This window comes from Myodes glareolus, chromosome 8 (assembly GCF_982192425.1).
Source record: "Myodes glareolus chromosome 8, mMyoGla1.1, whole genome shotgun sequence".
NCBI lineage: Eukaryota > Metazoa > Chordata > Mammalia > Rodentia > Cricetidae > Myodes > Myodes glareolus.
In genome coordinates, this window is record NC_142033.1 from 43625073 (window position 1) to 43639978 (window position 14906).

Here is a 14906-nt window from a genome sequence, read left to right on the forward strand (position 1 = left end):
AATCTCAGACGGTGAAGATACTATAGAGGAAATAAACTCATTGATCAAAGAAAACAACAAATCCAGTAAATTCTTATCACAAAACATCCAGAAAATCTGTGACACCATGAAAAGACCTAACCTAAGGATAATAGGGGTAGAAGAAGGAGAAGAATTACAGCTCAAAGGCCCAGAAAATATATTCAACAAAATTATAGAAGAAAACTTTTCCAACCTAAATAAAGATATTCCTGTGAAGTTACAAGAAGCATACAGAACACCGGATAGACTGAATCAAAAGAAAAAATTCCTTGCCATATAATAATCAAAGCACAAAACATACAAAATAAAGAAAGAATATTAAGAGCTGCAAAGGAAAAAGGTCAAGTAACATATAAAGGTAAACCTATCAGAATTACACCTGACTTCTCAATGGAAACCATGAAAGCCAGAAGGTCTTGGGTAGATGTGCTACAGACACTAAGAGACAATGGATGCAAGCCCAGACTACTATATCCAGCAAAGCTTGCATTCAGCGTCGATGGAGAAAACAAGATATTCCAGGACAAAACCAAATTTAAACGAAATATAGCCACAAACCCAGCCTTACAGAGAGTACTAGAAGGAAAAATACAACCCAAGGATGCCAACAAAACCCATAATAACACAGACATCTAACAACTCTACACCAGCACAACTCAGAGAAGGGAAACACACAAACACTATCACCAAAAAAAAATAACTGGAGTTAACAAACACTGGTCATTAATATGATTTAATATCAATGGACTCAATTCACTTATACAATGGCACAGGTTAAGAGAATGGATATGAAAACAGGATCCAACATTCTGTTGTTTACAAGAAACACACCTCAACCACAAAGTCAGACATTACCTCAGAGTAAAGGGTTGGGAAAAGGTTTGTCAATTAAATGGACCTAAGAAAAAAGTGGGTGTGGCTATACTAATATCTAACAAAATTGACTTCAAACTAAAATCAATCAGAAGAGATGGAGAAGAACACTTTATACTCATAACAGAAATAATTCATCAGGATGAAGTCTCAATCCTGAATATCTATGCCCCAAGTATAAAAGAATCCACATATGTAAAAAAAACATTATTAGAACTCAAAGCACACATCAAACCCTACATACTAATAGTAGGTGATTTCAACACTCCTCTCTCACCAATAGACAGGTCACCAGACAGAAATGTAACAGAGAAATAAGAGAACACATCAAAAAAATTGTCTGTTATGATCAAGTAGGCTTTATCCCAAAGATGGAGGGCTGGTTCAACATACAAAAATCTATCAATGTAATCCATCATATAAATAAACTAAAAGAAAAAACCATATGATCATTTTATTAGATTCTGAAAAAGCATTTGACAAGATTTAACACCCCTTTATGATAAAGGTTTTGGAGAGATTAGGAATACAAGGATCATACCTAAATATAATAAAAACAATATACAGCAAGCCAACAGCTAACATCAAATTAAATGGAGAGAAACTCAATGCCATCCCACTAAAATCATAAACAAGACAAAGCTGTCCACTCTCTCCATATCTCTTCAACATAGTGCTTGAAGTTTTAGCAATAGCAATAAGACAACATAAGGGGATCAAGGGGATTCGAATTGGAAAGGGAAAAGTCAAACTTTCGCTATTAGCAGATGATATGATAATGCACATAAGTGACCCCCATTACTCTGCCAAAGAACTCCTACAGCTGATAAATACCTTCAGTGATGTGGCAGAATACAAGATCAACTCCAAAAAATCAGTAGCCCTCCTATACACAAAGGATAAAGAAGCAGAGAGGGAAATCAGAGAAACTTCACCTTTCATGATAGCCACAAATAACAAAAGTATCTTGGGGTAACACTAACTTAGGAAGTGAAAGATCTATTTGACAAGAACTTTAAGGCTTTGAAGAAAGAAATTGAAAAGGATACCAGAAAATGGAAGGATCTCCCATGCTCTTGGATTGGTAGGATCAACATAGTAAAAATGCAATTCTACCAAAGGCAATCTATAAGTTCAATACAATCACCATCAAAATCCCAACAAAATTCTTCACAGACCTTGAGAGAACAATAATAAACTTTATATGGAAAAACAAAATCCCAGGATAGCTAAAACAATCCTATACAATAAAAGTACTTCCAGAGGCATTACCATCCCTGACTTCAAACTCTATTACAGAGCTACCGTAATGAAAACAGCTTGGTATTGGCATAAAAACAGAGATGTTGACCAATGGAATCAAATTGAAGACCCAGATATTAATCCACAAACCTATGAACACCTGACTTTTGACAAAGGAGCTCAAATTATACCATGGAAGAAAGATAGCTTCTTCAACAAATGGTGCTGGCATAACTGGATGTCAATCTGTAGAAGAATGAAAATAGATCCACATCTATCACCATGCACAAAACTCAAGTCCAAATGGATTAAAGACCTCAATATAAATTCGACCACACTGAATCTGACAGAAGAGAAAGTGGGAGGTAGACTGCAACACATGGGCACAGGAGACCACTTCCTATGTATAACACCAGTAGCACGACAATAAGAGTAATGAATAAATGGGACCTCCTGAAGCTGAGAAGCTTCTGTAAAGCAAAGGACACTGTCATTAAGACAAAAAGGCAACCTACTGAATGGGAGGCGATCTTCACCAACCCTGCATCAGACAAAGGTATGATCTCCAAAATATATAAAGAACTCAAGAAACTAGGCATTAAAATTCTAAATAACCCAATTAAAAAAATGGGGTACTGAACTGAACAGAGAATTCTCAACAGAAGTTCAAATGGCCAAAAGATACTTAAGATCATGTTCAACTTCCTTAGCGATCAGGGAAATGCAAATCAAAACAACTTTGAGATACCATCTTACACCTGTCAGAATAGCTAAACTCAAAAACACCAATGATAGCCTATGCTGGAGAGGATGTGGAGTGAGGGGAACACTCATCCATTGTTGGTGGGAATGCAAACTTGTGTGCAACCACTTTGGAAATCAGTGTGGCGGTTTCTCAGGAAATGGGAGTCAACCAACCTCAGGATCCCGCTATACCACTCTTGGGAATATACCCAAGAGATGCCCAAACATACTACAAAAGCATTTGTTCAACTATGTTCATAGCAGCATTATTTGTAATAGCCAGAACCTGGAAACAACCTAGATGTCCCTCAATGGAAGAATGGATAAAGAAAGTGTAGAACATATACACATTAGAGTACTGCTTAGGAGTAAAAAACAATGACATCTTGAATTTTGCATGCAAATGGATGGAAATAGAAAACGCTATCCTGAGTGAGATAACCCAGACCCTAAAAGGATGAATATCATATGTACTCACTGTAGGCCCATATTTCTATATGGTATGGCAGCCAGGCTCTGAAGCCATAGGCCCCACCTGAGGTGATCATGTAGCCCTGCAGACAGGCTGTCACTGCCCTAACAAAAGCCAGTATGTATTGCTCCTTTCTCCTTTGTTAAAAATGTAGATTGTCTGGGGAGAGGTGTTTGCCTAAACAGGTGACTAAGTTGCATGTGTTTCCCTAGCCCCACATTCCCTGAAAAGAGAATATTAATGAACTTGGTTTGAGGGGGGGTAAAAGATGTTTTGTATAATAATCGCAGGTAGGTCTTCAGGATGGAAGGAGCCTGAGATGCCCTTCTGTGATGATGGTGTAAACTGTGCCTGTTTTTTAATCGTGTCTCTGTACCGGTCCAGTTAGGGAAGATAGTTTTTTATATTGGGGCCCATGGTTCCTGACAATTCACTCATTAGTGGACTCTAGCCATAAACAAAGGACATTGAGCCTATAATTCACAAGCCTAGAGAAACCAAATAATAAGGTGAACCCAAAGAAAAACATACATAGATCCTCCTGGAAATTGGAAGCAGACAAGATCTCTGGGCAAAAGTTGGGAGTTGGAGGAAGGGTGGATATGGGAGCAGGGAAGAAGATATCTTCATTAAGGGAACCATTTTAGGGTTGGCAAGAGAGTTGACTCTAGAGGGAATCCCAGGTGTCCATGGGGATGTCCCCAGCTAGGTCCTTGGGCAGCAGAGGAGAGGGTGCCTTGTCCCATAGTCACACTGATGGATATCTCGAATACTACCATAGAAACTTCTTCCGGCGATGGATGGAGATAGAGACAGAGATCCACATTGGAGCACTTGACTGAGCTCCCAAGGTCCAGTTGATGAGCAAAAGGAGGGAGAAGATGAGCAAGGAAGTCAGGACTGCAAGTGGTTGGTCCACCCACTGAGACAGTGTGCCTGTTCTAATGGGAGCTCACCAAATCCAGCTGGACTGGGACTGAATGAACATGTGATCAAACTGGACTCTCTGAATGTGGCTGACAATGGAGGCTGACTGAGAAGCCAATGATAATGGTACTGGGGCTTGTTTTTACTGCATGTACTGGCTTTTTGGAACCCTAGTCTGTTTGGATGCACACCTTCCTAGGCCTGGATGGAATGGGGAGGGCCTTGGACTTTCCACAGGGCAGGGTACCCTGTCCTCTCTTAAGACTGGAGGGGGAGGGATAAGGTGAGTGGGGGAGGGGGAGGTAAGTGGAATCTCTCCTCCCTCTTTTCAATTGAACTCCAGGAGCTCAGCCCAGTGCTTGGCTGTGGGTCACTGCATCTGCTTCCATCAGTTACTGGATGGAGGCTCTCTGATGACAATTAAGATAGTCACTAATGTGACTGATTACAATTGACTGATTGTAATGTGATTACAAGGGAAGGCCAGTTCGGGCACACTCTCCACTACTGCTAGGAGTCTTAGCTGGGGTCATCGTTGTGGATTCCTGGGAATTTTCCGAGCATCAGATTTGCCTCTAACCCCATAATGGCTCCTTCTATTTAGATATCTCATTCATTGCTCTTCCTCTCTGGATGAGCCATATTTTATAATGATAATTAACATATCAAAAGTACAAATGAGTGAAAGCTGCTTAATATTTTCATGCATACGTGGTGAGATGATCATGTCTTTTATGATAGTATCCTGTTTTTCCCCTTCAAGGGTGGAAGTAAGCTCTACATTCAAATACTCTTCCTTTCCCCATTTTTCTTGTATTTTTAAAATTTGTTCACAAGAAAGAAAACAAGTGAGGTGGTTTTTTTTTTTTTTTTATCTTGCCTATTATAGTTAACATGACGTCCTGTGGATTTACTCATCTTGTTGCAATTGACAAGGTTCCTATTTTTTGACCGAATAATAGCCCATTCTATGTACGTGTGTATGATATATAGGTATGGGTGCACACAGAGTACAGTGCATGTATGGTGGCCAGAGAGCAGCTATGTGGAGTCACGCTTGTACTTTGCCGACAGAGTCATCTTACTGGTCTTTAATTAAGTGTGTCTTGTACGTGTGAAATCCACTTCTGATAGATGTTTATATAAGAATGGCCAGGTCCTATAAAAGTCCTCTCTGTAGTTCTTTAAGAATCCTCCACACTGCTGCCTGTAATTGCACTCCCTTGCCATGTTCCATGGTAGCTGGACCCGTTTCCTGTCCCACCAGCGGTGTTTAAGGTTCCTTCATCTCCATGCGGATGCCAGCATTCGTATTTTCGTTTACTTTTGATAATAGGCATTTTAACTAAGATAAGATGAAATTTCATTGTTGACTGAATTTCTACCCATTAGTGGCTCACAGTATTGAGCATTTTTATATATTTGTCACATGAAATTTTTCTTTTAAGAAGTATCTATTGAGATCATTCAACATTTTATTTGGATTATCTTGATTTTTAAAATCAAGTTCTGACTGATTTAATCTTGTTTTAGACTAAGAGCAGGGAAACATTTTTTTATTATTGTGTGCATAGTCTTTTTTCTCCTTTATTTTCTTTTGCTGTGCAGAAACCTTTAATTTGATGTAGTCTCATTGCTATTCTTGCTTTTAGTCTATATAGTTTTCCTTTCATTCATTTACTTTTATGGTTCAAGGATTAACCACGGACTTTATGAGCTATACAGTCAGTCTGGGAATAAAGCCTAAATACCATTTATCAGTAACATTTTAAAAAAGAAAAATGTTCAGTATGGCATAATTGTTCATCATACATGTAATCAGTTTGATAACAGACATTGTAAAGCTTTATACTTTACAAAGAATTCAGACTTTAAATATTAACAGGTCAAGCCTCATAATAAAACTTTGAAGTTGATTCTTTTATTACTTCCCCATCTTTATGGAGATAACCAAACATAGTGAGGCCTTTGCTCACCTGACTGAACCAGAGGGGAGCCTCAGCAGAAATGTAATGTTGGTGCTTTTGTGGCTGTTTACTCATTATGCAAATGCTGTCTCCTTCGGTGCTGATGTATGCTCTCTACAGTGTCTTCTGAATTAATCTCTAAGGGCAGCATCAGATCTGTGATCAATCCCCCAACTCTCGCCTCCTGTTCTCTTTGCAATAAAAATGTATAAAAACAACTACTTTCTCTTAGCAACATAACCTACATGTCAATGAGGCATACAATTTAGAGAGTCAGACTTACTTATTATTCTAGTCCACTAACCCCTGGGCTTCCTCATTCCCTGGCTATTTCAAATGAAACCTTTGCCTGGCCCTGGATTTTTCTGTATTTCACACAAGCTAGTGTCTGTGAAGATACAGACCCATCCTTTATTCAACAATGGTGACTTTTCTTGACAAAGTCTTCAGTACTCAGGGAACTGTCGTGCTGAGCTTTGTATCCCACAGGGATGCCAGGAGTTGTGGAGATATCTAAAGGAGGTATGAGACAAAAACACTGCAGCTCACGAGTGACACAAGCCTGCTGATATCACTGCAATTACCAGTTACAACAGGAAAAGCTCTGAGATGTGCTCTCCTACAAACACTGAGGCCAGCCTTGTATAATTTCGGATTGTTAGGGTAAATAATCCTCCACCTGTCTGCAGGGCTTTCTTGTGGCTGCTCTGAGTTTAAACATGTAACAGGAGGGATAAATGATTGGTTCAGACCCAGGAAAGTTGTTGATGATGTCCTGTCAGTCAACTTTATGCTCAGAATCTGCTATACTGCCAGTCTTTAAATTGTTCATTCTCCCACTAGCAATTTATTGAAATTAATAGCTACAAATAGTTTTGGTTTAGGCACAACATTCTAGTGTTACGAAATAACACTATTTCAAATATATCTGTGACTTTTGAATTTCCTAGGCTAGACTGAGACAGAGCTAATGAGAACATGGCCCCTGAGTTGTCAAGAGGTATACATAGTTGTAGGCTTCTCAAATCTAGCTTTCTGAGCATGAAGGAATTTGATCTAACCTATGTTCTGGGATTTGAATTTCTCTCACAACTCCCCTGCTTTAGTGGCTTGTATTATCTACTTTGTGGACAGTTGTTTTAGGTACTTTGCTTGTGGAAAATACTGTGACCAAGGACAACTTGGAGAAGAAAGGGTTTATTTTGCCTTATGGTTCCAGAGGGATGAGAATCTATCATGGTGGGGAGTCATGGCAGCAAATAGTAGTCATGGCTCTAGGAGAAGGAAGCTCCTGGCCTACATCTTAACCACACACTGAAGCAGAGAAAGTCAAGTGGAAGCAGGCTAAGGCTGTGAACTCTCAAAGTTTGTTCATAGTGCTGTACTTCCTCTGGCAAGCTGCACCTCCTAAGAGTTGTATAACATTCCTGAACAGCACTACCAGCTGGGGTCCAAGGGAGCCATTGAGGGTATTTCTCATTCAAACCACAGTGATGGTGTAGTTGGTGATTCATTTTTCTGAGGCTTAGATCTATGTTTTTATCCATTCATTCTGTCAACCTCTAAACCAGGTTTCTTTCTCCTTTGGATTACTGTGTCACTCCCCAAGGTTTGCATGTCCCTCTATGTCCCAGGCCAACCTTGGACACAGGAAGGTGGTTCTAAAGATGCCAGTAGGATTATTTCTTTACACCCTTCAACATGTTTCTTTGACTTTCTTTGTCACTCAGTAAAAGCAAATTATTTCTTTTAATAAAATTTTCTTTCCAGAGTTGGAAGTTCTCAATTATGTGTGACACTTTTTAAAATAAATTCAAAGGCCTGGCAGGTGTCCCTCATATGTACAGCATCCTCCTTTGTTCCCACTCTTCCAGTCACATGCCAAGGATAAGCCTGGACAACCACTCCTTAGAGAGTTCTGACCTAGAATATCGGCCAGGTTCTTTCTCACCCAAGCCACCCATACCATTTTCCTTTATTGGCCACCTATCATTAACATAGCAAATCTCCCCCCTTGCTGGCATTCCCTCTCGTCTTTTCTTCATTGTGCTGATCACCATCTGAGTTCTTAATTTATTGATTTACTTTGCTTGCCCCTTCCCACTTCTATCCACAGAAGAATGCAAGCTCCAAGAGAGTGAGGAAATCTATTGCTTTCACTCATTGCAAAGGTCGAATCAAGAGAAGATGGAGCTCCAAATGGCACTACTACATGCTTAACCCTGGCATGTGCCCAACACAAAGAGCAGCCAATAGCACATACAGACCTTGATGCAATTTATTATCCTTGGTAAAAACTTTTAATTGATAAAGTAGACTTTTTAATATTGGGGGAATAAAAAGATATGGTGATGTAGTAAATCAAACAGCTCGATGAGCAATGCTACTGCAGGACAGAAAGTCATCCTTATTGCTCACCGCAAGTTGGAAAATTGCTCAACTCTAAGTCATTCCACCCATTACCATTTCAAAATATTCATTATTAATTTGTAATATGTCTTGTGAGAGCTGATGAGATTTTTTTTCTCACACATGTGGGTAAGCAGGTAGTTAAAAATTCTTTAAAATAAATACTTAAGAAATCTTCCTCTTACTACTTAAAAATACCCCTAGCCCCCACACATCAGCACATAAGTCACACTCTTATGATTTAGTAGAAAACGTTAGTGTTTTTATACCCACAACAAAGCATGGACCTGCAGAAGTCTTCAAGCATTCCTCCAGCAGCTTCATGCGCATCTTCTGCAGCTCAGGGCTGTCCCATTCATCTTCATCAACTCCCCAGTACAGATCTATGACCTGCAGACAAATGGGTGAAGCAGGATTAATTCCCCTGCAGGGAAATTAAATTTACCTGTGGGCTTCGTTCTCGCTCACAATGTCAAGCTAATGTGACTTTCAACTTTCCTCTTCGCAGCGCGCTTTCCCTTAGAGGGGGGCACCAATTTTCAAGGTCTATCTAAAGAGATGCATTTTTATCCCATGATGGCTTAGGAACGAGCATTGTGATTTCTTATTTTCTTTCTGATCGAAGAATCACATGAGCCCAGAGAAAAGGAAACGGTAAGTGTAGGAGATTCTGGAGTGTCGGATTTAATTACATTGAACTAGCAAAACTGAATGTGTCTGGGATAAACTAACCATATTACTCATGACAAATCACACTGTGAAATGTTATCTACTGTATGTTCTAATATAAGAAAAGACACTGATCTGACATCAAACATTTACACTTCTTTAGAAAAGAGAAAGAAAGCAAAAAAAAAAAAACCCTCCCTTCTGCCAATATCACATTTTATTCCAGAGGATGCAATATTTTGGCTATGCCTGTTTTATCTATGAACAATTTGGCTTTCATCAATACATATTTGAAGAACATTATTGGAAAATAGAAAGGTGTGCCTTACTGAGAGATGAGAGGGCCCTCTATCTCCTGACTTCAAACACTCCCTGGGAAGATTCTCTAAGTCTGTAAAAACTTTCAGAAGGCAGTTCTATGAAAAAAAATTCATGCAGGGCCACATGGGTTTCATTCATTCCCTTTACTCAGCACTATCTGCATAATGTAACTGTTTCCGTCCGAGGCTTTGAAGGTTGCTGCTTTTCCTTCCCTAGTTTCCCACATCAGGAAGGAGAAGCTTCCTGCCTCTCTTGCAGTTTGGCTGGGCTTGGGTGAGAGGAGTTAGGGGAATGGGAGTCCTCTGTGATGCAGGCAGATTCTAGGGACTCTGTGTGCATCTTGGTTCTCATTTGTGGTTTCCACACAACTTGTTTTTCTACTAGAGATATGACTTCTTGAATTTGAGTTCTTAATAGACCCATAATAGTATCTTTAAAAAATATTCCCACAAAGACGTGGCGAGAGACTGCTCTGGAGAGAACGCTGGTTCGTTGGTGAAGAATACTTGCCATTACTGTTCAATCATGAGGACCATAGAGTTAGGATCCCAGCATCAGTGACTGGCGGGCCACAACTCCAGTTCCAAAGCTCACACAGACAGACAGACATTAAATCTTTTAAAAGAAATATTCCCACAGGTCATTCCAGGAATTCTAGCATATCTGAAACTCTCCACGCTGACTTGGGGGACTCTGCTACTTAAACTACATTGTAACTACATAAACTACACAGTGTTGGGAGGGATAGCTGGCAATGAGGTGATACCTCAACTGATCAATCGGGAAATTGATGTGGGATTCCCCTCTGTATGCTGTGAATACCATTGGTTAATAACGAAACTGTCTTGAGCCTGTGCAGGGAATAGAGGTAGGCATGGAAAACTAAACCGAATACTGGGAGAAAGAAGGAAGAGTTAGAGAGAAGCCATGGAGCCACTACCAGAGACAGACATGTTGAAAACTTGCTGGTAGGCCATGAGCCTCATAGTAAAGTATAAAATAATGGAGATGGGTTAATTCTAGATGTAAAGTTAGCTAGCAATATGCTTAAGTAATTGGCCGAACAGTGATTTAATTGATACAGTTTCTGTGTGGTTATTTCGGGAGTCTGGGCAGCTGGGAACAAATAAACAGCCTCCTTACATAGAGAATCGCTAGCTGTGGCTATTTAAAATTAAAGACAAGTAAGCAAAGATGTGAAATTCAGTTTCTCAAGGGCTCTCTGGCTCTTTGCAGTTGCTGACTTAGTCTGGGTAGTAGAGAAACAGAATACACCCCATTACCAAATTCCAGAGAACAGAGGTGTATGTCACTGAGTTTCAGGAGGGCACAGAATGCATCTTTCAAGAAAATAGGACAGACAGGACTGTAAAGTAAGTAACTGGTAAGTAATTTGACCACATTCCATTTGTGTGGTTTAGAAAATGTCTCTTTTTCAGATATTTTAATTTCATTGCCATCAAACTGTTACAATATAAAAACTGTTACAGATGATATATAAAAATATCAATGTTAAAACAGGACATTTTAAAAACTGGATTTTTTTCAGAATTTATATATTGTATCATTTTGTGTTTGGGTTTTCTGCTTGGATATATGCTTGTGTATGACCTACTTGTCTGGTGCCCACTGAGGTCAGAAGAGGGTGTTGAATTCCCTAGGATTAGAGTTAACAGATGCTGTGAGCTGCCAATGTGGGGGATGGAACTGAACTTTGGTCCATTGCAAGAACAATAAGTGTGCTTAGTTGTTGAGTCAACTCTTCAGGCTCTAAAACAGGGCATTTCCAGCCACCAGTCAGTAAAGCATCAGAACACTCAAATTCATTGCCGTGTGAATGGTACTCCTGATTGTGCCATGTACAACGTAACAATCACACACAGACCGTGTCTTCATCTTATACTGTAGAGCGACATTACAGTGGACGGAGAGCACATAGGGATGGACATGCCATGAAATAACTAGTAAGAAAATCTCAAAAATGGTGACATAAGAAAGGGCAGCATTTTTAAGTGGCGCACAGGTCAAGGAATCACAAAGGAAATATAAAAAATTCAAATGAAGATGAAGATAAAGCAGACTGAAGTTCTGGGAGGCAGTCAATGTAGCACCAGGAAAATTGTGGCTAAGAAGAACTATATTAAAATTTTCTCTTTGTATTTATTGAAAATAGATGCTTCTCTCATACAGTGCATCCTGACCACAGCTTTCCTTCCCTCCACTCTTCTCACACCCCCACCTCCCAAATAAAGTTTTCCTTTGAAGACGCTAGGAAAAGAAGAGCAAACGCTGTAACCAAACAAACAGTGAAAACAATCAGAAAGGGGGAAGTAATGGCTCATCATGGAAATTTATGGACCAGAAAAATGTAGGGAATCAACAAAATAAAGAATTATTGAAAAGGCTAACAGAATAAAATTTTAGTGAAAATTACAATGGTGCTGAAGGAGACTCCAAACCCTAATGCCAGGAGTGAAGCGTTATTATTATCTACCCTAAACGAATAGCCAGTACAAAGGAATATGCTAGAAACAACCAACAATAAGTTAGAATTGAGGTGAAATGAGAAAATTGCTAAGGAGATACAAATTAGTGGAGCTGACTCAGACAGATTACACAGTGCATACACATCTTTAAGAGGATATCAAATGTGACCCCAGCTAAGACTCCTAGCCGAGTGGATAGGTAGTCTGAACTGGTCATTTCCTGGAATTAGATAGGTGACTCCCCTAATTGTCATCAGAAAGCTTTTGTCCAGTAACTGATGGAAGCAGATGCAGAGATCCATAGCCAAGCAGCAGACCAAGCTCCAGGGATCCTGTTGAAGAGCAGAAGGAAGGTTTGTACATCCCAGGGGGTCAAGGCCATCACAAGGGAACCCACAGAGATGATTAACCTGGGCGCTTTGGAGTTCACAGACACTGCATTGACAGCTAGGGAGCCTGCATGGACTGACCTAGGACCTCTTCATATTTGTAACAATTGTATAGATTGATCTCCCTGTGGGATTTCTAGTAGTGGAAGCAGGGCCTGTCCCTGACACAGTGGCAGGCTTCTGGGAACCTATTCCTCCTACTGGGTTGCCTTACCAAGCCTTAACATGAGGGGGAGAGCTTAGCCCTACCTCAACTTGATATGCCATGCTTTGTTGATGCTCATGGGAGGCCTGCCCCTTTCTGGACAGAAACAGAGGAGTGGATTCTGGAATTCTGGGGGAGGGCAGAAAGAGGTGGGGGAGAGAATGGGAAGAGAGGCGGGAGGGGAAACTAGGGTCAGGATGTAAAATAAGTGAATAATTTAATTAAAAAAATAAAAATGAAGGGATTGAAGAGTAAATAATGTATTAAGTATTGCTGGAAGGCAATGCCTAGCTCCAGATGATATGCTGATAATGTCTCTTGAACATTTAAAGAAGAATTAATATCAATTCTTCAGAAGTTTTCCAAAGATTTGGAGGAGAGAGGGCTCTTTCTTTTCTTTTTCTTTTTTTAAAAACTTTTAAAAAAGTTTTATTTAAATAACGTTTTTTATTTATTTTACATACTGACTGACATTTCCCCTCCCTCCTCTCCTCTCAGTCACCTAGCTTCTCACCTGCTCTTCCCTTTCCACTCGTCTTCCATTTCCATTCATAAAGGGGCCGACCTCCCATGAGCTTGAGCAAAGCATAGGACATCACGCTGAGGCAGGACAGAGCTCCTTCCCTTGTGTTAAGGCTGGGCAAGGTAATCCAGCAGGGAGAACAGGCTCCCAAAAGCCAGCTAAGTACCAGGGGACAGGTCCTGATCTCACTGCTAGGAACCTTACAAAGAGACCAAGAGACACAACTGTCATACACATGCAGATGGCCTAGTTGAATCCCATTGCAGGTCCCTAACTGTTGGTCCAGCATCCATGAGCTCCAATGAACTCTGTGGGTTTCCCCATCATGATGCTCCTGGCTCATACAATCCCTCCTCCTTTTCTTCAGGAGAACTCCTGGAGCTCAGCCCAGGGCTTGGCTGTGGATCTCTGTTTTGGCTTCCATCATTTACTGGATAGAGTATCTCTGATGACAACCAGGGTAGTCACCGATCTGCCAGTTCAGCTACCCTCTCCACTATCGTTAGAAGTCTTAGCTGGGGTAACCCTTGTGAATTGCTGGGGTGTTCCCTGGTGCCAGGTTTCTTTCTAACCCTAAAATGCCTCCCCACCAAGAGGTCTCTTTTGTTACTCTTTCCTCTGTCCCATCTCCAACCCGACTCCTGTGCCCAGCCTGCCCAACCCATTCGCTCCCTCAAGTCCCCATTCCTCCATTCCCCCTCCCCACTCCCAGTTTACCCAGGAGATCTCTTCAATGTCCACTTCCCAGGGAAACCCATCCATTGAGAGGGTCCTTTCTAAGCACAGTGGACTCAGGTACAAAAACTAGACAGAAAATCCTAGGAAATTATAGATTTATATTATTTGGTTAAAGGCAAAAATCCTCAATAAAAATATTAGAAAGTTCAACTTTCAACATAGAAATCTGACTATACAGAACTACCAAGTAAGGTTTGTTTGGAATCCAAAGTTGGTAAAAATGTTAGACAAATTGGCGAGTACAATATATTAACAGAATAAAGAACATGATCGTCTCAATAAAATTGGCATGACCATCTTAATAGACAGAGAAAAACCACCTCAGCTTTTTTACTGCTTCGACTGAATCAGGAAAATCTATCTAGGAGCTGCAGAAAGCAGCCAGCAAACAGCAAGAAGTTGTGTTAAACTTTGGATTTTTTTTTTTTTTTTTTTTTTAGAATTCCTTTTGAAGACCTCTTAGGTTTTATGTGGAGTTAGCTGGCCATGTTGGGCCACCAACTGTTGCATGAAAAGCGAGCCCCTTGTTTGTTCCGGCTGCCCGGCTAGCTTATACCCAAAATAACAACACAGAAACTGTATTAATTAAAACACTGCTTGGCCCATTAGCTCTAACTTCTTATTGGTTAACTCTTACATATTAGTTTAACCCATCTTCATTAATCTGTGTTTCGCCATGTGGCAGTGGCTTACCAGCAAGATTCTAACTGGCATCTGTCTGAGGCGGAGGATCCATAGCTTCTCTCTGACTCTGCTTTTTTCCTCCTAGAATTTAGTTTTGTCATCTCTGCCTACCCAAGTTCTGCCCTATCAGGTCCAAAGCAGTTTCTTTATTCATTAACCAATGAAAGCAGCACATGAACAGAAGAACCTCTTACACCACCACCACATTCTGGGTGGAGATAGAGTAGTCCAGCAGC

General features: G+C 40.4%; 1 protein-coding gene across 2 annotated transcripts in view; it reads right to left on the bottom strand.

Annotated features, from left to right (window-relative positions):
• The window catches only part of Nwd2 (NACHT and WD repeat domain containing 2), a 155669-nt gene that overhangs the window by 59243 nt on the left and 81520 nt on the right, over window positions 1-14906 (bottom strand). Inside the window, exon 3 of one of the 2 annotated variants that reach the window (XM_048415085.3) lies at window positions 8929-9045. In XM_048415085.3, the coding sequence (XP_048271042.3) occupies window positions 8929-9045 (117 nt within the window). Of the gene's footprint in view, window positions 1-8928; window positions 9046-14906 lie in introns of those variants that run through there. The other variant, XM_085691876.2, reaches the window with a different exon arrangement.